General features: G+C 55.1%; 1 protein-coding gene and 1 long non-coding RNA gene across 3 annotated transcripts; both read left to right on the top strand.

Annotated features, from left to right (window-relative positions):
* The first annotated feature begins 1,775 nt into the window (after window positions 1-1,775).
* Window positions 1,776-21,103, top strand: PUF60 (poly(U) binding splicing factor 60). 2 transcript variants are annotated; one of them, XM_030486949.1, is made up of 11 exons: window positions 1,776-1,880; window positions 6,698-6,793; window positions 8,920-9,009; window positions 9,961-10,011; window positions 13,720-13,881; window positions 14,278-14,370; window positions 15,886-16,099; window positions 16,518-16,708; window positions 18,580-18,715; window positions 19,136-19,371; window positions 20,671-21,103. In XM_030486949.1, exons 1-11 carry the CDS (start codon window positions 1,854-1,856, stop codon window positions 20,968-20,970), a joined length of 1,596 nt encoding a protein of 531 aa, XP_030342809.1. In that variant the 5' UTR covers window positions 1,776-1,853; the 3' UTR covers window positions 20,971-21,103. The 2 variants fall into 2 exon arrangements, with proteins under 2 accessions (XP_030342809.1, XP_030342819.1); XM_030486959.1 differs by lacking the exon at window positions 9,961-10,011.
* LOC115608313 lies at window positions 10,018-13,376 on the top strand. The gene is made up of 2 exons (XR_003991503.1): window positions 10,018-11,876; window positions 11,987-13,376. It is a non-coding gene; the product is annotated as an uncharacterized LOC115608313 (long non-coding RNA).
* Window positions 21,104-22,267: the final 1,164 nt, after the last annotated feature.

Raw genomic sequence — 22,267 nt, 5'->3', positions numbered from 1 at the left:
CCACCTGACTGGATTAGTTGGATTTAGATTCATAGAATCATGGAGTGGTTTGTGTTGGAAGGGATCTTAAAGCTCCTCCAGCTCCAACCCTCTGTCACAGGCAGGGACGCCTTCCACTAGAGCAGGTTGCTCCAAGCCCCTGTGTCCAACCTGGCCTTGAACACTGCCAGGGATGGGGCAGCCACAGCTTCTCTGGGCACCCTGTGCCAGTGTCCCACCACCCTCACAGGGAAGAGCTTCTGCCAATATCTCATCCAACTCTTCCCTCTTCCAGTTGGAAGCCATTACTCCCCATCCCTACAGGCCCTTGTCCAAAGCCCCTCTCCATCTTCCCTTTAGGCCCCCTTTAGGCACTGGAAGGATTGCTCCAATCCCTTCAGCATCTTGGTGGCCCTTCAGTGCACTCTCTCCAGTAAGCCCATGTCTGTCTTGTCCAGGGGAGCCCAGCACTGGATCCAACACTCCAGATGTGCCTCCCTGGTGCTGAGCAGAGGAAGGATCAGTCCCCTCAAGCCTCTGGCACGGTTTTCCCTGGTGCAGCCCTGATGCCACTGGCCTTTGCCGCACGGCACGGCGCTGTCTTGCCGGCAGTTTGGTGTCCAGCAAACATGGCACCAGGACGGGGAATCCTGCCCGCACACCTGCCAGTCAGACACGATTCCGGTCAGACAGGAAAGGAGCTGTGCCCCCAAACACCCAGAGTCGAGGCTGAGCAGTTCATGAGGGTTGTAACTGCTGCCCAGAGAGGAGAGTTGTGCTGTGCTCACCTGAGGGCCAGTCTTATTTGAAAGATTCTACAATGTAGGAATTCACTGTCTCTCCATAACAAGGTTTCCTAGGGGTTAACTGCTCTCACTTATATTGAGGATTGAAATAAGGGACAGCTTTATGTTCCAATCCAGATACTGTACCTTTATCTCCCAGATGAAAAGAACTTTTGCAGTGCAAGACTTTCTCACCATAAGGATAATGTGACACTAAGTCATGTTTTATCTGCTTTTGGTAAGCTTTATTTGCCTGAACTTTTGGAATCCTTTATACAGGAGCATTCAGGGTCTGTAGATTCCTTTGGACACAGCACTCTCCTGACAATTTAACCAGTTAAATGCAAGGCATAAGGGCACAAATCTCCATCCTTACCGAGAGCATTTTCCCTTTGAAGCAGAACTGGCACCTTGAGATGTGATGTCTTTGGGGGCCCTGTTTCAGAGGAGCAGTAACACCCTGTGAGACCACCCGTGCCAGGCTGTTCCGCCAGCCCTTGCACTAGGAAACATAGAACCACCTGGGGTGGAAAAGAGCTTCAAGATGACCCAGTCCAACCGTTCCCAGCGCTGCCAAGGCCACCACTAACCCATGGCACCAAGGGCCTCGTCTATGCGGTGTGTGAAGGCTTCCAGGGACAGTGACTCCAGCACTGCTCTGGGCAGCCTGTTCCAATGCCTGAGCACCATTTGGGGAAGGAATTGTTCCTCGTCTCCAGAGGGTGCTGAGGCGCTGGCACAGACTTTTCCCAGAGAAGCTGTGGCTGCCCCATCCCTGGCAGTGTTCAAGGCCAGGTTGGACACAGGGGCTTGGAGCAACCTGCTCTAGTGGAAGGTGTCCCTGCCCGGGGCAGGACTGCAGCAGTGCAAGGTCCCTCCCGCGCTCCGTCGGCGCCGCTCCGCACCACTGCGCGTCACACAGTTACGACCGCACCATCCCGCGGCCATATCGACCCCGCTCCGCCCATCTGACCCTCGTCTCTCTCGCGAGATGTCCCCCTCCTCCCCTCCCGCGAGATTTTCCGTTTTGCGCTCTCCTCAAGGGGCTCTCGCGAGAGTCTCGCGCCGAACGCCGGCGGGGCGGATAAGATGGCGGCCACGACCACCATGTCGCTGGTGAGTGGTGGCGGGTCCGCGCTGGGCCTCGGGCCGAGCCGCTCGGGCCGGGCCGGAGGTGGGGCGGGGGGAGCGGTGAGCTTCGGCCCTAGGGCTGTGGCCGTGTGCGGCCTCGCTGCGTGCGCCTGGTGCGGCCCCGGCGCAGCCTCCGCTCCGCTGGGGTCTTGTCGGTGCCGCGGCCTTCCCGCTGCCGTCCCGTCCGCCTCAGCGGGGCCTCCCCCGCCGGGAAGCGGCCCCGTCCCCCCGCTGGGCTTTCCCAGGCCGGCCGGGGCTCGCCCGGTGCGGGGCCGGCTGTGCGCGGCTCCCGGGGCCGTGCCCGGTGCTGGGCGCTGAGCTGCTCCGTGCAGCGCCGCTGCCGAGGGAACGGCTCTTCCCGCCCCGGGACACGCGCCCGCCGCTTCCATTGGGCTGCGTTGCGGGTTTCCCGAGTTCCCTGTTCCCAAAGGTCCCGCTGGGCGCCGGGGCCCGTTACCGGCTGTTCCCGGGGGTTGGCTCCTCTGGGAGCCGCTTGTGGCCCTTCCTGGCAAAACCCTTTCGGTGCCCGTGGCTGATTTCGCATCTCCTCTCACCGCTCTTGTGCACCGTGAAGGATCCCACCAGGATCGGATTTGTTGGTGTTCTTTGTGTTTTCAGGAATGCTCTTTCCTTACTGGATGCTGACGTGAGGGAGCGGCGGGACAGTCGTGTGGGAGGCTGTTTGTTTCTTTGTGATTAGCCTTCAATAGCAGAAGTGAAATCCTTCCCTTGCACTGCTCAGCCTTCCTTGGAGCACGCGGTTTACTGGTGGTTATCTGTTGGTTTCACATCTCCACATGTGAAACCTCCCAGGTATCAGGGCTGCAGGGAAGGAAGCCTCTAATGGAATTAAATCAGAGAACCATGGAGAGATTTGGGTGGGAGGGAGCTTAAAGCTCCTCCAGCTCCAACCCCCTGCCATGGGCAGGGACACCTTCCACTAGAGCAGGTTGCTCCAAGGCCCTGTGTCCAACCTGGCCTTGAACACTGCCAGGGATGGGGCAGCCACAGCTTCTCTGGGCACCCTTCACCAGTGTGTCACCACCCTAAATTGTGGCATTGTGGGTGCTGTGGGCTCCAGGGGGTGGTCGGGCTCGTGTGCTCCCTCCAGACACCATTGGATGCTCTTGGGACCGGGTTGGATTCTTTCCACTGGTGTGATAATAGGTGTTTCTTCATGGGGTTGTGGTTTCTCTGTCCTTCCCCCTATCCCATCATTGCTTTCATAAGAAGTACTGGCCTTCTTTGATGAATAACTCTCATTCTAAAGGTGCTCTGGTTTTCCCTAAGGATCTAGCCTTGAACCCTGCAGGAGATCTCTTTCCGTGCATTCCTTTTTTGAATTCACAAACTTTGGTTCCCAGAGTGGGAGCAGAGAGGAAAACTCTCACTGGCACAGGGTGCCCAGAGAACCAGTCTGGAATTTTACAAAGCATCACATTTTGTCCAGCATTGGTGAACATGGGGTTGTTCTGGGGGCTGGGAGCAGGAGTCACAGGGACCCAGAACTCAAAGTGCAGTTTCAGAGCTGAGCAGGAGGAGGCAGGTGGGGATGGGCTGTGGATGAGCACAAGCAGCGGGCAGCAGCATGTCAGTGCTGTGACAGGGCTGGAGATGAGAAGCAGGAGGCGTGTGGTGAATAGTCTGATGTTCCTCAGCAGTGTTAGGCTACAGAGGAGCTCAGAAGAGCTGATGGAAGCTGCCTCTGTTGGTACATGTGTCACTTCCAGCCTCTTGAGAAGAGGTGGCAGATACCAGGAGTGAAGAAAACTCAAAGGATTAGTGTTGGATCCTGTTGGAACATGAGCCTTGAGGTGCCGGAAGTGCCTTTTTTAGTTCAGTGTTCTCAGCCTGGGGGGTATCTCAGTGTTTCAATGGCAAAGTGTAAGAGACCCTTCCAGGAAGCAGCATTCTAGCTTGACTGTGTGCTCCATGCTTTTAGGCACTGTGGGCTTGTGTAGCATTTGCTCTGGAAGGTCCATCCTACACTTGAGTCCTGTTACACCTCTTCAGTGGAGTCCTCACTCCTGCCAGTGTTACACAGGGGGTTAAAACTCGTTCTCCAGTAGGATCTGTCATAAGCTGGGTGCTCTCTGCCTGGGTTGTGCTCCCGTCTGCTGGCGCTGAGCTGAGCCTGTCCATCCCATAGCATTGTGTCAGGATGTGTTTTACCTCACTGAGCTTCAACAGCTGCCCTATGGCCTTAGTGTGGTCCTTGCAATGAGACCCAGCTCCATGTCCCCACAAGCTCCCTGGATTCCTTCTTCTCAAGGTGCCTCTGTCTGTTTAAACATCCTTTCCCTGCTGGAAAGGACATTGGCTGCTCCTGCTGTGACCAGGGCATTGGCCTGAAGAGAGTCCAGTGGGGTCTGACCAGGGCAGCCACAGCATTTGCTTTGTCTTGGGAGAATGGGAATGGGGAATGCTGCCTAGAAAAGCTTCAGAGTTAGGGACAGGTAACCCTGAGTAACAGGAATTCAGCCTTGGGTTTGGTAGGCTCAGGCTTTGCTTTCAGCTGACTTCCTGAAGGCAGATTTGCAGCACACGCTCTCCTCCTGTTCTGGAGACACGCAAATGGGGAAGGGATTCAAGCAGAAAGCAGAGGGGTTTGTCGAGGGCAGTGGTCTGGTCAGGACACGGGGTTGGGTCTTGAGAATTATTACTGAAAGTCCCTAAACCTTTGATGCTGTTCAAGTGTCCCCATGAGCTGTCAGGAACCCGCCATATGCTGAGCCCCGCAGCACATCTACTGAGGGCATGTAGAGCCATGCAGTTGCACTGGAATCAAGGTGGGATTCATCACTTCTGTATTGAGCCTGTTCTTTCTCCAGTGCCCCTGCTGCTGGGAGAAGCATCCCTGCTGCTAGCTTGGAATTGAGGTGGAATTAGACTTGATACTGAAGTAGTTTCACAACTCTAATGTGATCTGGTGCTGCTGATAACAGCAACAGGTCTGTGCTGCTGTGGTTTGTTACCCAGAACACAACTGGTGTGACCTGCAGGACCCGGGCAGCGACTGTCCCCCTGTACTGGGCGCTGGTGAGGCTGCACCTTGAATCCTGTGTTCAGTTCTGAGCCCCTCACTACAAGAGAGACATTGAGGTGCTGGAGCAGGGCCAGAGAAGGGCAACAGAGCTGCAGCTCCTCACCCCAGCCAAGGAACTCGGCCACAGTTATTTAGTCTGGAGAAGAGAAGGCTCAGAGGGGACCTTATCACTCTCTACAACTACCTGACAGGAAGATGGAGCCAGGAGGGGGCTGGTCTCTGCTCCCAAGGAACAAGGGATGGGACAAGAGGAAACGGCCTCAAGCTGCACCACTGGAGGTTTAGATGGAGATGAGGAACAATTCCTTCCCCAGAGGGTGCTCAGGCATTGGAACAAGCTGCCCAGGGCAGTGCTGGAGTCACCATCCCTGGAAGCGTTCACACACCATGTAGACGAGGCCCTCAGTGCCATGGGTTAGTGGTGGCCTTGGCAGTGCTGGGCAACAGATGGACTGGGTGATCCTGAAGCTCTTTTCCACCCTGGTTGGTTCTGTGATTCTCTGCAACTTGGGTGCAGCTGTGGAATTCTGCAGCTGTGGATCTTCTGCTTCTGAACATTGGGGCTTTCTGAGGCTTCAAGTGTGGCCACACAAGCTGTTTGCTGCTCTCCATATTGGTATCACGTTCAGATCTTGATGTACCTCTAAAATTATGTATGTTGTGGAGGGCTCAGTGGTGTTCCAGAGACATTTGTGCACAGGGAACATCCCAGTTGTGGCCAGCACCAGCACTGCCATGAGCAGGTGCCTGTTCTGCAGGAGTTCCAGTCAGTGGGTCACCTGCGGATCCTTCCTTGAAATTCCTGTTGCTTCATATCAGACCTTTTCCAAGGGCAGCTCTGTTGCAGGCTGGGAGAGCTGCTGCGTGGCTGTGGTCCTGCCTCTGCCCTGCGCCTGCTGCAGGGTGCTCCCCCCCCCCCACGTGTTAGTGGTACTGTTCACTGGAGATCTGAGGCCTGTCTGAGCAGGGGTTTAATGGTGAACCCTGTTTGAGCTGGGAATTGTGCTGGCGCTTCTGGGATGGAGAGACTCCCCTGAGGGTACGAGCTGATGCCTGCTCCCAGAGAGGTGGGAGCTGCTTTGCTGTGCTAATCCTGGTTTTGGGTGGTTCCAAGGCCAGGTTGGATGGGGCTTGGAGCAACCTAGGCTAGTGGAAGATGTCTGTGCCCGTGCCAGGGAGTGGAGCTAGTTTTAGTTTTAAGGTCCTTTCCAGCCCAAACCATTCCGTGTTCCTGTGCTGAATCACTTCATCCAAAGGCAAGTTGATGCCTTGGAGGAACCTGCTGATACTTGATGTGCTAGGAATAACTGATCATGGGTTCTACAGGAGCAGGTCCCAGTCGATGGGTTCAAACTTAAACAGGGGAAGTTTAGGTTAGATATAAGGAAGTTCTTTACTGTGAGGGTGGGTGAGGCACTGGAATGGGTTGCCCAGGGAAGTTGTGAATGCTCCATCCCTGGCAGTGTTCAAGGCCAGGTTGGATGGAGTCTTGGGTGACATGGTCTAGTGTGAGGTGTCCCTGCCCATCACCTTAAGATGATGATCTTAAGGTCCTTTCCAACCCAACCATTCTGTGATTCTATGATGGGATAGCTCTCCCATAGGGAGTGCTGGAATACCAACAGCTTTTCATGGATTTGGGAAGACGTTTTAGCCACTTGTGCCAGTCCAACATGAAGTGCTCTGGGGTCTGGGAAGGAAGGAACGGTCACCCCTGTGGGAGCAGGTTTTCCATGAGCGTTTCCTGTTTCCTCAGGGCACAGAGTCCATTAAGATGGAGAATGGCCAGAGCACGGCAGCGAAGCTGGGGCTTCCACCCCTCACACCAGAGCAGCAGGAAGCTCTGCAGAAGGTGAGTAACCCTAATGTGGGCTTGGTTTTTGGCTGGAGTTTTTGGTTTGGTTTTGGGGGTTTTATGAGCATCTGTTCTGATGCTACAAAAGGGAAGCCACCTCCCAAGAACTGGCCTGATGTCTGGCCATGCTGCGTGTGGATTTATACTTCCAGTTGCCCAAGAATGACTTGGTTTGGCGTAGAGCTTTGAGATGCTTTTGGGGAGCATGATTTGGAATTTGCTGTTGGGGTGGGGAGAGTGTTTTTAATTAAAAAATCCTAAGTAAATGACATCTTCAGTTGACATTCTAATGTTGAAACAACACACAACGGCCACAATGTTCCTGCGAGGAGCAGCCTGTGCTCCATAGGGAACAGGTTTCTGCTGTGGTCCAGCTGCCCTTTGAGTCCATCCGCACGAGAACACGTTACAAAATGTCTGTTTTCCCTTATGCTCTTTCCCATGTTCATAGAACCATGGAATGGTTTGGGTGGGAAGAGACTTTAAAGCTCATCCAGCTCTAACCCCCTGCCACAGGCAGGGACACCTTCCACTAGAGCACGTTGCTCCAAGCCCCTGTGTCCAACCTGGCCTTGAACACTGCCAGGGATGGGGCAGCCACAGCTTCTCTGGGCACCCTGTGCCAGCGCCTCAGCACCCTCACAGGGAAGAGCTTCTGCCTCAGAGCTCATCTCAGTCTCCCCTCTGGCAGGTTAAAGCCATTCCCCTTGTCGTGTCCCTACAGGCCCTTGTCCAAAGCCCCTCTCTAGGTTTCCTGGAGCCCCTTTAGGCACTGGAGCTGCTCTAAGGTCTCCCCTTCAGGAGCCTGCTCTTCTCCAGGCTGCCCCAGCCGAGCGCTCTCAGCCTGGCTCCAGAGCAGAGCTGCTCCAGCCCTCGCAGCAGCTCCGTGGCCTTCTCTGGACTTGCTCCAGCAGCTCCACGTCCCTCTTGTGCTGTTGCCCCAGAGGTGGACGAGGACTGGAGGGGGGGTCTCCCCAGAGCGTGGTGAGGGGAACAGTACCCTCCCTGACCTGCTGCTCCCACTGATGTTGTGAGGAGCCCCCGTGCAACTGTTTTCCACCCATCTGAGGCAGGCTGGTCTAATCCAGATGACATTTGAGCCCAGCTCTTGATGTGGGGTGGTTGGTTCTGTCTCACACGGCGGGTAGGAGGTTTCTACTGCCTTCCCGCTGGGGGTGTGATTCCCGGCTCACCGAGAGAAGCGGAGCTCAGACAGGAGGGGCAGGAACCAGCCGTGGCTGTGTGGTGAGGCAGCAGCGCTGCTCCCGGCAGGAGCTGGGGAGGGGTGTGCGGCTCAGGGCGCGGAGCGGCCTCTCCTGGCTCATAGCTGTAAATGCCATTGTCCGTTTCCAGGTTTCCGAAGCACACGTCTCACATCCACGGTTTAGAGCTTCCCAAACCCCTGCAGCCGTGGAAAGCAGGTGTCCGAGGGGTGGCTGAGTGTTGGAACCTCCCCTGGGAATAGGGTCTCAGGGGCCCCTTGACAAGGAGCCTCCATGTCAGCACCACTGGGGTGCAGCTTGGGCCCTGTCAGATGTGTAGGGCACTGAAAGCATCAGAGCAGTGAGCCTGTGTCTGAGACAGGAGGCAGAGAAGGAGCTGGAGCCTTGTGTGAGCAGAGTGGGTGCCCAGCCTAGCGCAGGCCAGGGAGGGGAGAGCCCAGGCCAGAGGCTGGACCTGGTGTTTGGAGGCCCTTCCCTTCTGTAGAAACTCTTTATCCAGCTGTTCTCTGAGTGGAGAGGACTTGAAGGAGGCTCTGTCCTGCCCTCATCCCAGCAGGTAAGGTGCTGTGGTGGGATTTAAGGGGCAGAGGGCGGAAGAGGGGAAATGCCACGTGTCTGGTGCATGCTGCTTCCTTGACGTGGTGCCTGCTGCTGGTCGAGTCCATCCAATCCTCTGCTCAAGCCCTGTGCTGTGTTCCAGGGTGTATTCTAGAATTCCGAGGGGTAGAGCAGTATGTTAGTGAGCTGCTGGCTGATGTATGGTGCTGTGGTGTGTAGGGCTGGAGCGCTGGAATGTTCCCTGCAGCCAGTGTGTGGATCTGGGGAGCTGTGCTGTGGAGTTAAACGCTGTTCCCTGCTCTACAGTGTTGTCCTGTGACTACAGAGTCTGTTTCTTCCCAGGCAAAGAAGTATGCGATGGAGCAGAGCATCAAGAGTGTGCTGGTGAAGCAAACCATCGCCCACCAGCAACAGCAGCTCACCAACCTCCAGGTGAGAGACCCTCCGAGATGCTCCTTCTGTGTCATTTCTCCCCCTCAGGGTGGAGTTTCGTGCACTCAGAAGCAGAGCACAGCTCTGAGGCCGGGCACATGCAGCTGTTTCCACAGTGAAATAGCAATGCTCTGTCTCCAGCTCACTAAAAACACCCCAGCCCTTTGCCCACCTGCCCAAATTGCCCCAAAGCTCATCCAAAGAGTGAGTTTTTAAGTATTTCTCTCCTGTTGGCTGCCCAAATGCTGCTTGAAATGACAGAAGCCAAATAACTTGCTGTGGGTTTCACTTTGAACTGGTGTTTAAGGTGGTGTCTGGGGTTATTGGGAACAGAATCCTCCTTCCATCAATTCCGCTTGAGAGGAGGGTCCCTCTCTCCCCTCTCTGTGCCCCCATTTCCCTTCCCCTCACAATGTGGGAGACGTTCCTTGGCTGTTCCTGCTACTGCTGGAATGAATGCCAGTGCGCTGGTCTTTACATCTCCCTCCCTTCAGAGGTGTCTCAGGCACATCTCACTCCACGTGAGGAAGCCCTGAGCAGTGACTGAGGGCTGCTGGATGGGTTCAGTGAAGGAGCACTGCTCACCCATGGGCAGTGTGGCCTCCAGGGCTGTGCGTGTTTCTGAGTGTCTGACCTAGTTGAGGGGTTCCTTTTTAAATGCTGGGGGTGAATAAACGACAGTGGTTGCAGAGGTTACTATTGCCTTGAGTCCCCCCTGGGGAGAAGACCCTGCTTCCTGAGGCAGTGGCAGCAGCACAACTCACCCTGGCCTGGTGGGACTGGACTCTGCGGGGTCCCAGCGCTGGACAGTCCTTGGGCCCAGGCAGTGAGGGGCAAGGAAGGAGAGGCCTCTCCGCAGGTTCCCCGTGCCGCCGCTCTGCTTGAGATGTGACAAACAGCCATAGTATGCTCAGCTCCAACAGACTGAACTCTGTCTTTACTGTCTTTCAGATGGCAGCAGTGACAATGGGCTTTGGAGATCCTCTCTCACCTTTACAATCGGTCAATAGACATATTCACTTCTTCTTGGGCACTTTGTCTTAGTCAGGGCCTAGAGTGGGGAAGGACGTAGTGGTAACGCAATGCTCTTAACTGAACCCAGCACAACCCTCCACATACCCGTTGTGGACGAGCACAGCAAGCAGAGGCAAAGTGTAAACTCCCCAGAGGAAGACCCTAGGCCGGGTGCAGTCTGCTGTGACACTGGCACTGGGACATGGGCCACTGGCAGTCGGGGTCCTGGAGTCAGGTGGCAAAGAGAGCGTTAGATTTCGGCCAGTTCCGAACCCAGCCTGTGAAAGTGTGGGAGCTGCGTTTCTAGAGACGCTGCAGTTCTGAGGTGCTGACCCCAAACTGGCTGCCAAGGTAACTCACACATGGGTGATGTCCTGAGAACCACACTGACAGCACTGGAGCCCTGCAGCCGCGGTGCTGGGAGCTCTGGGGCACGGCAGGTCTCAGCAGGGCTGCTCTGCAGTCCCCGCACTGGGTGAATACGGCTTGGAGTAAAGGCAGGAGGGAAGGAACCACACTGCAGGGTGTACAGAGAACCCACACAGCCCTTCAGTGCAAAGAGCTTAATTCCCTGGGATTATCCATCCCCTCCCTTTCCCTGGAAGTGTTGGACAGTGGCCACCGTATGTCTCTAAGCTCCACTCCATATGCAAAGGTTCAGTTGTCACCATTTCTGCTTGAACACACTATTTCTGCTTGGTGTCAAAGGCAATTGGAGGCTTGTACCCCAAAATGAAAGAGGCAACTAAAATCACCACCTTTCCTTCCTTTAACAGAAAGGAGTATGTCAGCAGGGGAGCCAAAGGAGGTTTTATCAGGGAAAGTAAAGTTGGAATCGGATGGGAGCACGCATCTCCCTGTGAATTGGGCACCCAAGAACCTCCTCCCAGTTCATGTGAATGTTCCTCATGAGCAGAACTCCAGCGCTTGTGCTTTATAAAACATTTTTGGCTCCTTATTCACAGCCGGGCAGTGAAAAGCCTGTGCTGGAAATGGTGAATTTCCAATTAGCATCAAGGGCAGAGTCTGGTGCCTCCTTTTCCTCAGCCATTCCTGTAGGGAGGCTGCTGGACAGGACCCAGAGGCAGGAGCCTGCACTGGAGCCTTCAGCTCTGGTGCTGTTCAGTGCTGTTAAGATGCTCCGATCCCAGCAAGTGCTTTATCCCAGAGCCCATCAGGAATGCAGAACACAGAGCTCTGTCTGCCCAGCACTTGCTGACAAGACTGATCCGTTCCTCCATGAGGATCTTGGTGCCTGGGATGGAATCTTCCTGGCTCCTTACCCCTCTGGGCATTGCGGCACAGCATCTCCCTGCCACAGTAAGATGAGCACCGTTTCCTGGTGCTGCTGGATTAGAACAAGCCAGCAGTGGTGACTTTGTGTAAAGGAGCAAGATGATGCTTTGGCTTGTCTTTAAACCTTCATAAGCACTTGACAGCAACATGACAACTATTAACCGCTGCCTTTATGAAGCATAGAATCGACCAGGTTGGAAAAGACCTTTAAGACGATCAAGTCCCAACCACTCCCCAGCACTAACCCATGTCCCTGAGGGCAAGTGGAGGCTGCAGGTACTTCAAACTCCATTTTAGAGGAGGAGGAGGGCCAGTTACCAGTAAAATCTACTTGGTGCAGCCAGTGGGGTTTCCAGAGATGAGTTTCTGACACTGTCATGTGCTTAGTTCACAGGTCCACTGCATCACCCTGACTTGATGCTCCCGGTTCCTGTTAGTGATCCACACGTAGCCACCATGGTCCACCCCAGTCCTGCCCGTTTCAGGTCCAGATTCCCAACATTGCTGATGTAAAGGTCTTCCTAAGGCCACCCCTCCTATTGCCCCTCTGCAGCAGGGTAAGATGTGGATTTCGTCCTGCAGAGGAGAGGACAGATGCCACTGCCCTTCCTCCTGTGGCATGGATAACGAGAGGAGAACATGTCCTCTTCATGTCTCTGTATTTCAGAGGGTGAAGAGTCTCTGTGCGAGGCTGCACGAGCAGGGGCTTGACCAGAAGCGCTCCCCAGTGAGACAGTAGAGGTTTCTCACAGTCTGAGTGAGGTTCTCCACTCAAACACCTGGGGCGAGGTGGTGGTGGTGGCTCTGACCTCCTCCATGGACACACCACATACTGAGGGGCTGCTGATCACTGGCTTTCCTGCACCCAAGCTGGGAATGTGTTGGAGAACCTGAGAGACCACCTCAGCTGTCCTGCACGTGCCATAGTGCTCCCGGTCACAGCACAGTAACTTGAACAAGAGCTTGTTCTTAACGGGAAGTGTTAAACCAGGCGAGAGGACCCTGAGGTCCAGGATCACCCCTGAGCTTAATGTCACTTGAGGAGCAGCAGCGTGGGGTGAGAACCATTCCTCTTTATAGTATCCTGAATTCCAGAACAGGAGTTGAACCTCTCCAGCCTGTCCTCCTGTGGTCTATGCAGTCCCATACTGTGGGTGCTGTGAGGGAGAAGATTTCTTCAGGCAGAGGCTGTGACCCCCTGTCCCTCTGTTCTGCTGGTTGAGGCGCAGCAGCCCCGGACACATGCTTACGCTGGTTTTAGGTGTTCCTCAGACAGCATCTCACAGGGATCCCTCCTGAGCAGGGTGGTGGGAGGAGGTGGTGGTGCAGAACTCCCAGCACTGTGCTGTGGTGAGGGGCCTCCAGCCTAACGCTGCCTTTGCCTCCCCTGCAGCAGCCCTTGGCTTGCCGCTGGCTCCACCAGTGCCACCAGAGCAGGAGCCCTCTGCCTGTCTCCAGCCACTGCAGTTCAGTCTTAGGGAGCTGCCTCCACGTAGCCTGATTCCTGCTTGGTGCCAGGACACGCTGCTGGGCCTGGCCCAGCCCCTTCCCAGAGTTAGCAGCAGCTCTAGAGCTGCCCTAAGGGTCCCAAGGAATTGAGGGATTTGCTGCTTGTTGTGGATTCCTGCTGAAAGGAATGGCGGGATTTGTCTTGCAAACAGGTTTTCAGGCATATTTAGGAGAAAATAGCCCAGAGACCCTTCTCTGCACCCGAGGGTGGAGGCTTTGGGGCTGCACCACTCTGGGCCGGCGGCAGCAGGCAGCAGCAGTACTGGCACCACACACTGAGCTGGGAGGTCCCATTAACCCTTTGGTTTCTCTTTGCTTCAAGCGGTGGACGTGGTGCCTAGTCCTGGAGCTCGTCCTGCCTGGGGAGGGGGGTGAGGTGCTCAAGGGGGTGGGGAGGAGGTTCCCAAATCCAGCTGCTTTGCTGGCTGGGAGGGTGGATGGGGGGCGGGGAAAGGCCGTGGTGGTGCCCAGTGTTGGATCTCTGTTGTCCCGTGTGGGAGGGAATGGGAGGGCTGGTGAATAGTGGCTAGGATGGAGTCCTTTGCTGCCTGGAGGGGGAATTGTCCCACAGTGAAGTTATTTTCTCCTCCTGCAAGCGTTGCTGGAGCTGTGATGAGGCTGGGGAGGGTCAGACCTCCCGGTGGGGTTGATGCTGAGGCTTGGAGGTGGCAGAGCCCATCGCACTGCCCTGGGAGGGGGCTGTTCCTCGGCCACTCCCGCTGTGTGTGCTCCGAGCAGGAGAAGGCTTCCCCATTGGCACGTGTGCTGCAGCCCGGCGAGGAGCTGCCTGCTGCTGGGCCATAGCTCCAGGGAGGGAAGGAGGAAGGGAAGGAGGTGCTGAGGTCCAGGGCCACCCCTGAGCTAACCAGCCAGTTCTTCTTTCCAATACAGATGGCAGCTCAGAGGCAGCGTGCTCTGGCCATCATGTGTCGCGTGTACGTGGGCTCCATATACTACGAGCTGGGAGAGGACACCATTCGCCAGGCCTTTGCCCCCTTTGGACCCATAAAAAGCATTGATATGTCCTGGGACTCAGTGACCATGAAGCACAAGGTGGGTTAACAGCCCTTGAGTGATGGTTTGTCTTCTCTCCTAGGCCTTCCTGAATGTATCTGGGAGAGGACAGAGCCCTTATCCTTGTAGGGTTAATCACTGAGCTAAAGATTTGTTGCTGCCTGTTCTATTGAGCTTGGCAGGGCCAGATATGCCTGGGGGTGGTGTGCATGGAGGATACATCTTGTGTGCAGTGGGCTTTTGCTCTTGGGCTTCCAAGCATGAGAGGCTGTGGAAGCCTGTAGCTTCCTCTCAGTACTTCCGTGTGCAGTTTTCCTCTTTTAATAAAGCTTCTTTAAGGAAACACCTTCTCAGGCCACAGCAGGGATCTAGAACATGAGAAGTCTTGGCCACGAGGCAGAGCTGGTGGGATTCAAGTGTCTCCTTCTGTCCTAGGGTTTTGCTTTTGTGGAATATGAGGTTCCTGAAGCTGCTCAGCTGGCCTTGGAGCAGATGAATTCTGTCATGCTTGGGGGAAGAAACATCAAGGTGAGTAGCAGGAATGCTTGGAAAGCTCTTGGTTCTCTCTCCTGTGAGTAGTGGGTTCCTGCCTTGGAATGCTCCCCACATGTGGAAGGTAACCCGAGGTCTGTTCCATGCTAGACCTCGATATTCCACCTGTTGGGTACATGATGGCTCTGGGTCTGTCTCTCTGAGGAGAGCCTCTGCACACTGCTAAAGCCCAGCAGCCAGTTCTGCTTAGCTGGCTCAGGCTTTTCCACCTCACAGAATGGAAGCCCCTTGAGTTCGAACCATAGGTGATTCTTGATATTTTAGTGCTGCCTTATCCTGGACCAGTGGATGGTGGATAAGCAGCATCAAACTTGTGTTGTGCCTGCGTATGGTGTGAGGGACAAGCAGAAGGACAACAGGGAGCATTCAGCAAGAACAGGAGCAATGAGGGATTGTAGCTGTGTGTTCTCAGACAGCGAGAGGGGATCTTGCAAAGGGGAAGCTTTGCCGGTTTAAATTGGGGGAATCTGGCATTTTCTGTGGAGTGTTTTATACCCTGCATTGATCCCTGACGCACTCTGCAGTGTTTGATGACTGAGAGGGTTTAGAATCAGAGAACCATGGAATGGGTTGGGGTGGAAGGGACCTTAAAGCTCATCCAGTTCCAACCCCCTGCCACGGGCAGGGACACCTTCCACTAGAGCAGGTTGCTCCAAGCCCCTGTGTCCAACCTGGCCTTGAACACTGCCAGGGATGGGGCAGCCACAGCTTCTCTGGGCACCCTGTGCCAGCACCTCAGCACCCTCACAGGGAAGAACTTCTTCCTTATATCCAACCTAAATCTCCCCTGTTTCAGTTTAAATCCATCACCCCTTGTCCTGTCACTACAGTCCCTGATGAAGGCTCCCTCTCCAGCATCCTTGTAGGCCCCATTCAGACACTGGAAGCTGCTCTGAGGTCTCCACGCAGCTTCTCTTCCCTTTGGCATGTCAGGGAACACAAATGGGGTGGAGGAGGGAGCAGGGTCCGTGCTCTCAGTTCTGTGGAATCTCCTGTGGTGCAGGATGTAACCCAGAGCTGAGTCAGCTTTCCTGATCATGGCCTTATGACTGGGGTTGGGTTTGGATGGGTGCTCAGGACACTGCTCTGCAGGATGGCCCATGGGCTGTTGGCTGGATGAGGATGGAGCCAGGAGGTGCCTCGTGTCTGCTCCCAAGGAACAAGAGATGGGACAAGAGGAAATGGCTTTAAGCTGCACCAGGGGAGGTTTAGATGGAGATGAGGAACAATTCCTTCCCCAGAGGGTGCTCAGGCATTGGGAAAGGCTGCCCAGGGCAGTGCTGGAGTCACCGTCCCTGGAGGTGTTCACATACTGTGTAGACGAGGCCCTCAGTGCCATGGATTAGTGGTGGCCTTGGCAATGCTGGGGACTGGTTGGACTTGATCTTAAAAGTCTTTTCCAACCCAGACTCCGTGGCTCCATGATTCCATGGCTCCATGATTGCATGGTTCCGTGGCTCCACGATTCCATGGCTCCGTGCCTCCCTGCAGGTCGGGAGGCCCAGTAACATTGGGCAGGCTCAGCCCATCATAGACCAGCTGGCAGAGGAGGCTCGAGCCTTCAACCGCATCTATGTGGCATCGGTGCACCAGGACCTGTCTGACGACGACATCAAGAGCGTGTTCGAGGCCTTCGGGAAGATCAAATCCTGCACGTTGGCGCGAGACCCCACCACCGGGAAGCACAAAGGCTACGGATTCATCGGTACCGGTCTCGGGGGAGGCCAGTCCCCTGCTTGTCCCCGCCAGTCCCTTGCTTGACCCTGCCCATCCCCTGCCTTGCCCCTCTTTTTCCTCTGTAATTAGTGGCAGGGTAGCATTAGGCAATGGGCTGTAAATCAGTTTGGACAGAGTGTGCCTGAACATAAGAGATACAATTACAGCTGAGATTTTTGTTCTCAACAATGCAGGTTGGGGTGTCACTGTGCTGCTCTCACAGTGCAGGTTGGGGTGTCCCTGTGCTGCTCTCACAGTGCGGGTTGGGGTGTCCCAATGCAGGTTGGGGTGATCTGTGAGGCGGCAGCTGCCGGTTGGGGTGTCTCTGTGCAGGTTGGGCTGATCTGTGAGGCGGCAGCCGCTGGTTGGGTGCCGCAGCCTCACGTGGAGCCCCTGTGTCCCTGCAGAGTACGAGAAGGCGCAGTCCTCTCAGGACGCCGTGTCCTCCATGAACCTCTTCGACCTGGGCGGGCAGTACCTGCGTGTGGGCAAGGCCGTGACGCCCCCGATGCCTCTGCTGACCCCAGCCACACCGGGAGGGCTCCCCCCGGCCGCCGCCGTGGCTGCTGCCGCCGCCACAGCCAAGATCACGGCCCAGGTGAGGCCCCGCTGCAGCCACCCCACCACAGGGACAGCGGGGTGACACTGCTGGAGACAAGTGGGTGGTGGCTCCACTGCTCTGGGCACTGCTGGAGGGACAGCCCTTGGCCTGGGTCATGCCCTGTTCCCAGCATTTCCTCTGTAAGAGCTTAGCCATGAGACTTGTGAGGATCTGATATTCCAGCACTGCAGAATGGCATCTGGCACAGCTGGTCAGGACTTTGTCAAAGGGAGTGGAAGATGGGAAGGGGATCCTTGTCTGGAGAGGCAGACCTGTGGCTAAGGAGGTGGTTGTGGCAGAGGCTAAAAGAACACGTGAAGGTGCATTAGAGGAGACAGGCAATGATGGCAGTAACAGTCCCAGGAGCTGCTGAAAAGACTGCCCATGGAGTAGGGTGGAAGGTGAATGATGGCTTTAGGCTGTTCAGAAACAAGGAGGTGTCGGAACTAGATGAGCTTTAGGGTTTCTTCCAACCCAAACCCTTCCAGTCACAATAGCAGTGGCTGTTGTAGGCACTGGGAGGACATGTGGAGGTAACTGCAGCACAGACATGGATGTGTTAGTCATGGAGTATCACAGCAGGTTGGAGTGAGATCCACGCAGCAGTTACTGGTAAAGGTACTGCACTGAAGGAACAAAACCGTGGAAGTTCCTGCTCCCCAGTGAGGGGGCTTACAGGAGCCCACGAAAACATGGGAGAGAAGGATGTCGGCAGCTGAAGCATGAGTGAAAGAGCCTGAAGAGCGATGAAAGCAAGCTGGGATCCTGGGCTGTGTTTTCCACCCAGTATTCTCAGTAGTTCTATGGACGTGGTTTATCATTTCACACCATGTTCATCTTGAACATTTTTTGACTCCAGCATCCAGAGTCACGATGTGTATTTGGGTTATAGAAGGTATAAAATAGAATTATTGGGAGGATTGGAAAACCTAACATGCAGGAAGAACCTGGGAGAGGTTTGGCTTGTAGGGAAGTGCTGAAGGTGCATCAGGTTTTTGCTCAGGTGCTGTGTGTGGAGGGAGGCGGGTGAGAGAATGGGGGAAGAGGCACCAGAAGTGGTTATAAAGTGTTCCAAGGCTGGAAGTTGAAGGAAGTTTCCAGTCGTGGACAGTGGTGAAGGTCAGTGGGGTCTCATCAGTGAAAGTCAGCTATGTGGTTGTCTCATGGGCACTGATCTCTGCTGTGGGTGGTGGGTCACTAAGGCCAGTTTTGGTGCTGGGTTGGTGCCTGCACCTGCAGGATGGGGACCAGAGGCAGGGTTTCTGGTGCAGCTCCTATGGAAGTTGCAGTTGCAGGCAGCAGAGCTGTACTCTCCCTCACCTTGGCTGCTCGCAGAGTGCCTTTGACCACAGTGTTCTCTCAGTCAGACAAGGACTGACCTTCGGGCACAGCCCTTAGGAAGGACTGAAGCTGTTCCCCAAGAGCCCTGGTGCTGTCACCAGAGGGGTGGGATGGCAGCCCCCATCCATCTTTTTAAATGGATCACATTCTTTGGTGTCAGTAAGGAGCTTTATTTGTGCAGCTTTATTCATGCAGATGGAATCAAATAGAGACGACTCTTGCTCTAGAATGCCTTCACTTTTCAAATGATGTATTGAATCTCCTGGTGCTGTCAGTAAACAGCAGCTTGAGAGGGTGGATGGGATTTGAGTTGCAGAACGTTTTCCTTCCAGGACTCGGTGTCTCCGTGTCTCTGGGTGACAAACTGTCCTCTCACAGTAGCAGTAGGAGCTGCCAACTCTTGGTCACACATCTGCTGGTTTAGGTGTAGAATGAGCTGAGCCACAGCTGAGCGCACCTGCGGGGTGACCTCTCGGGCAGCAGGAACACAACCACGGGGTGATGTGTTGGGTCTCTCTGTCTTGCAGGAAGCGGTGGCAGGAGCAGCGGTTCTAGGCACTTTGGCCACCCCGGGGCTGGTGTCTCCAGCCCTGACGCTGGCCCAGCCCCTGGGGGCTTTGCCGCAGGCTGTGATGGCAGCACAAGCACCCGGAGTCATTACAGGTTGGTCACTCAGGTACCTGCTCCAAAGCACGTTCCCTGGAGCTGTAGCTCAGCCAGGTTGAACGTGACACTGGATCCCTCCTCCCTGCCCAGCCTTGGCAGGAGCTTTTAGTTTTCCAGTTGTGTATCAGGAATTGATTTTGGTGTGTAATAGATATGACAGGACATGGACTTCCAGCAGGAGTGCCTGGCACCGAGGGAGAATGGGGATCATTGTCACCCCATGCAAAGTCCTGCACCCTAACTCCTTTCTGGGCCAGTGTAGGGTGCCTGTGTCCTGCTTTTGTCTCCCTGGTGGGGTTGGTGCAGAGCAAATAAAGCCATCCCCGTTCTGTGATGCTCTTACGCTGCCTGGTGTGTACCTGGGGCTTGCAGAGCATCAGCTCTTCTCTTTACACTACAGAGTTTGTGCTCTTGCAGGTGTCACCCCTGCCCGGCCTCCTATTCCCGTCACCATTCCACAAGTGGGAGTTGTGAATCCTATCCTGGCGAGTCCCCCAGCACTGGGCCTCATGGAGGTCAAGAAGGAGAAGGAGGAGGAGGAGGTGTTCCAGGAGTCAGAGCGGCCGGAGATGCTGAGTGAGCAGGAGCACATGAGCATCTCGGGCAGCAGCGCCCGCCACATGGTGATGCAGAAGCTGCTCCGGAAGCAGGAGGTGGGTGCAGCAGGTTCATGGCAGCATTCCTGGCTTTAGGACAGCCCTAATGAGGTGCAGTCTACCTTGCAGCACACGTTGTAGGTACCCCACAGAGCTGATGAGGGGCTGTGAAGGCAACCAGCTTGTGCGCTGCTTGTGATGGCTCTTACGCTGCCTGTAGGATCTTCTCAGAGCTTCTCTGAGAGTTCAGACTAGTCAAGCGGTGAGAAGAGGCTGGGCTGGGAGGTGTCTGTGGTGGCCACCAGGTCAGGAGGGGATTCTCCCCCTCTGCTGCGCTCTGGGGAGACCCCCCCTGCAGTCCTCGTCCACCTCTGGGGCACAAGAGGCACGTGGAGCTGTTGGAGCGAGTCCAGAGGAGACCACGGAGCTGCTGCAAGGGCTGGAGCAGCTCTGCTCTGGAGACAGGCTGAGAGAGCTGGGCTGGGGCAGCCTGGAGAAGAGAAGGCTCCTTAAGGGGAGACCTTAGAGCAGCTCCCAGTGCCTAAAGGGGCTACAAGAAACCTGGAGAGGGGCTTTGGACAAGGGCCTGTGGGGACAGGACAAGGGGAATGGCTTTAACCTGCCAGAGGGGAGATTGAGATGAGATCGTAGAAGTTCTTCCCTGTGTGGGACGCTGGAACGGGTTGCCCAAAGAAGCTGTGGCTGCCCCATCCCTGACAGTGTTCAAGGCCAGGTTGGACACAGGGGCTTGGAGCAACCTGCTCTAGTGGAAGGTGTCCCTGCCCAGGGCAGGGGGTTGGAACTGGATGAGCTTTCAGGTCCCTTCCAACACAAACCATTCCATGATACATGAGAGGTCTGTTGCATGTGCTCTGACTGACTCGTGTAGTTATCCGCTGTAATGGGATGTACCTGGTGAACCCTCAGTTGTCAGAGCTGTGAAAGACCTGGTTGATCCTGGTACTTGGTTTAGAGATGAGGAGAAATGTAAAACACACACAATGGTGGTGTTGAAGAAGACAAAGCAAAAAGAACTGGATAGGAACAGCACAAGGAAAATCATGGTCTCCAGGTGAGTTGTGCTTTAGGAATGGGTCTAGGAGAAGCCCAGGAATGGCCAAGGGCTTCCCTGCCCGAGGCCAGCCACACCATGAGGGAGGTTTGCTTATGCTTTGGATGCCTGGGAAGAAAATGTACTGATTTATCCCTGGGACATTGTTGGTTCCCCTGGAATATGCTTGTAATGCCCTAGCACTGGAACGTCTGGGGCTCAGGTATGTGCAGGGTCTAGTGGGGGTTTGCAGATTTGATCTCAGTGTCTCTGGTGTATTAACTCACTTGTCCCTTTCTCTGCAGTCCACTGTGATGGTGCTTCGCAACATGGTGGATCCAAAGGACATTGATGATGACCTGGAAGGAGAAGTGACCGAAGAATGTGGCAAATTCGGAGCTGTGAACAGGGTCATCATCTACCAGGAGAAGCAAGGAGAGGAGGAGGACGCCGAGATCATTGTCAAGATCTTTGTGGAGTTCTCCATGGCCTCAGAGACTCACAAAGCCATCCAGGCGCTGAATGGGCGCTGGTTTGCAGGGAGGAAGGTGGTGGCAGAGGTGTATGACCAGGAGAGGTTCGATAACAGCGACCTCTCAGCATGAACTCTACTGAAGAACTTTGCCCCCAGCCCCTGCTCCTGCCCCGGGGAGTTTTAGCCTCGTGTGAAGAGGGCTCTGGGGTGAGGCCCGATCCCTGGGATGTAGTTTGGATAAACACACGGAGAAAGCCACTGTGTATGGAGTGTGTTCATGAGGTGAGGCTCCTCATCATGGGCCTGGTGTGTCCCTACAAAAGCCAGAGCCTAAGAAGTGGTGCTTCTGCTCCTGTCTTATGCTGTGGTCACTTGGGACCACTCAGGTCACAATCCCACTGTGCCTTTTAGGAGCTGGAGTAGGAGGTTCTTCAGAGATGGGCCATGAATGTTAGAGTGGAGGAGGGAGTCTCTTCATAAGGTATTTCAGCAGCAGCCTGGACAAGGGGGAATGACTTTAACCTGCCAAAGGGGAGACTGAGATGAGCTCTTAGGCAGAAGTTCTTCCCTGTGAGGGTGCTGAGGCGCTGGCACAAGGTGCTCAGAGAAGCTGTGGCTGCCCCATCCCTGGCAGTGTTCAAGGCCAGGTTGGACACAGGGGCTTGGAGCAACCTGCTCTAGTGGAAGGTGTCCCCGCCCGTGGCAGGGGGTTGGAACTGGAGGAGCTTTAAGGTCCCTTCTAACACAAACCAGTCTGGGACTCTGTGACTCCAAGATCAGGTGGTGTACAACACTAATTAAAATACTCCAACATGAGCAGAGCACAAATGGTTGAGGAAGAGCTGACAAAGTATCATCCTAAAGAGAAAAACTGAATAAGCACTGAATGGGGGAGGGACTTTGTTTCTCTGGGGTCATAGAATCATGGAATAGTTTGGGCTGAAGGGACCTGCAAACATCACAGGTCCAACCCCCAAATACTTCAACAGCTCTTAATAGAAATCTGAAATCAGCCACATGTGCTCATATCTAATCATAGAATCACAGACTGGTTTGGGTTGGAAGGGACCTTAAAGCTGCTCCAGCTCCAACCCCCTGCCATGGACAGGGACACCTTCCACTAGAGCAGGTTGCCCCAAGCCCCTTCTCTCCTGACCTCGAACACTGCCAGGGATGGGGCAGCCACAGCGCAAATCTGTTCAGGATTCTGAAGCAGGTGTAGCAATAGGCAGCAACAGGCAGATCAGTACCGTGTTAGGCTCAGCCTAAGTGGCTATAGTCTGGTTTAGTTTGTGTTTAAAATGGTTTATTCAGCAGCGGGGGTTCTGACTTGGGGTGCTCGAATTCTAATTGTGGACTCATAGAATGGGTTCAGTTGAAGAGGCCTTCCAAGCTCATCCAGTTCCACCCCCCTGCAATGAGCAGGG

This window comes from Strigops habroptila, chromosome 1 (genome assembly GCF_004027225.2).
Source record: "Strigops habroptila isolate Jane chromosome 1, bStrHab1.2.pri, whole genome shotgun sequence".
NCBI classification, from domain to species: domain Eukaryota; kingdom Metazoa; phylum Chordata; class Aves; order Psittaciformes; family Psittacidae; genus Strigops; species Strigops habroptila.
The sequence above is the reverse complement of the archived record's forward strand: the minus strand, read 5'-3'. Positions and strand labels throughout refer to the sequence as shown.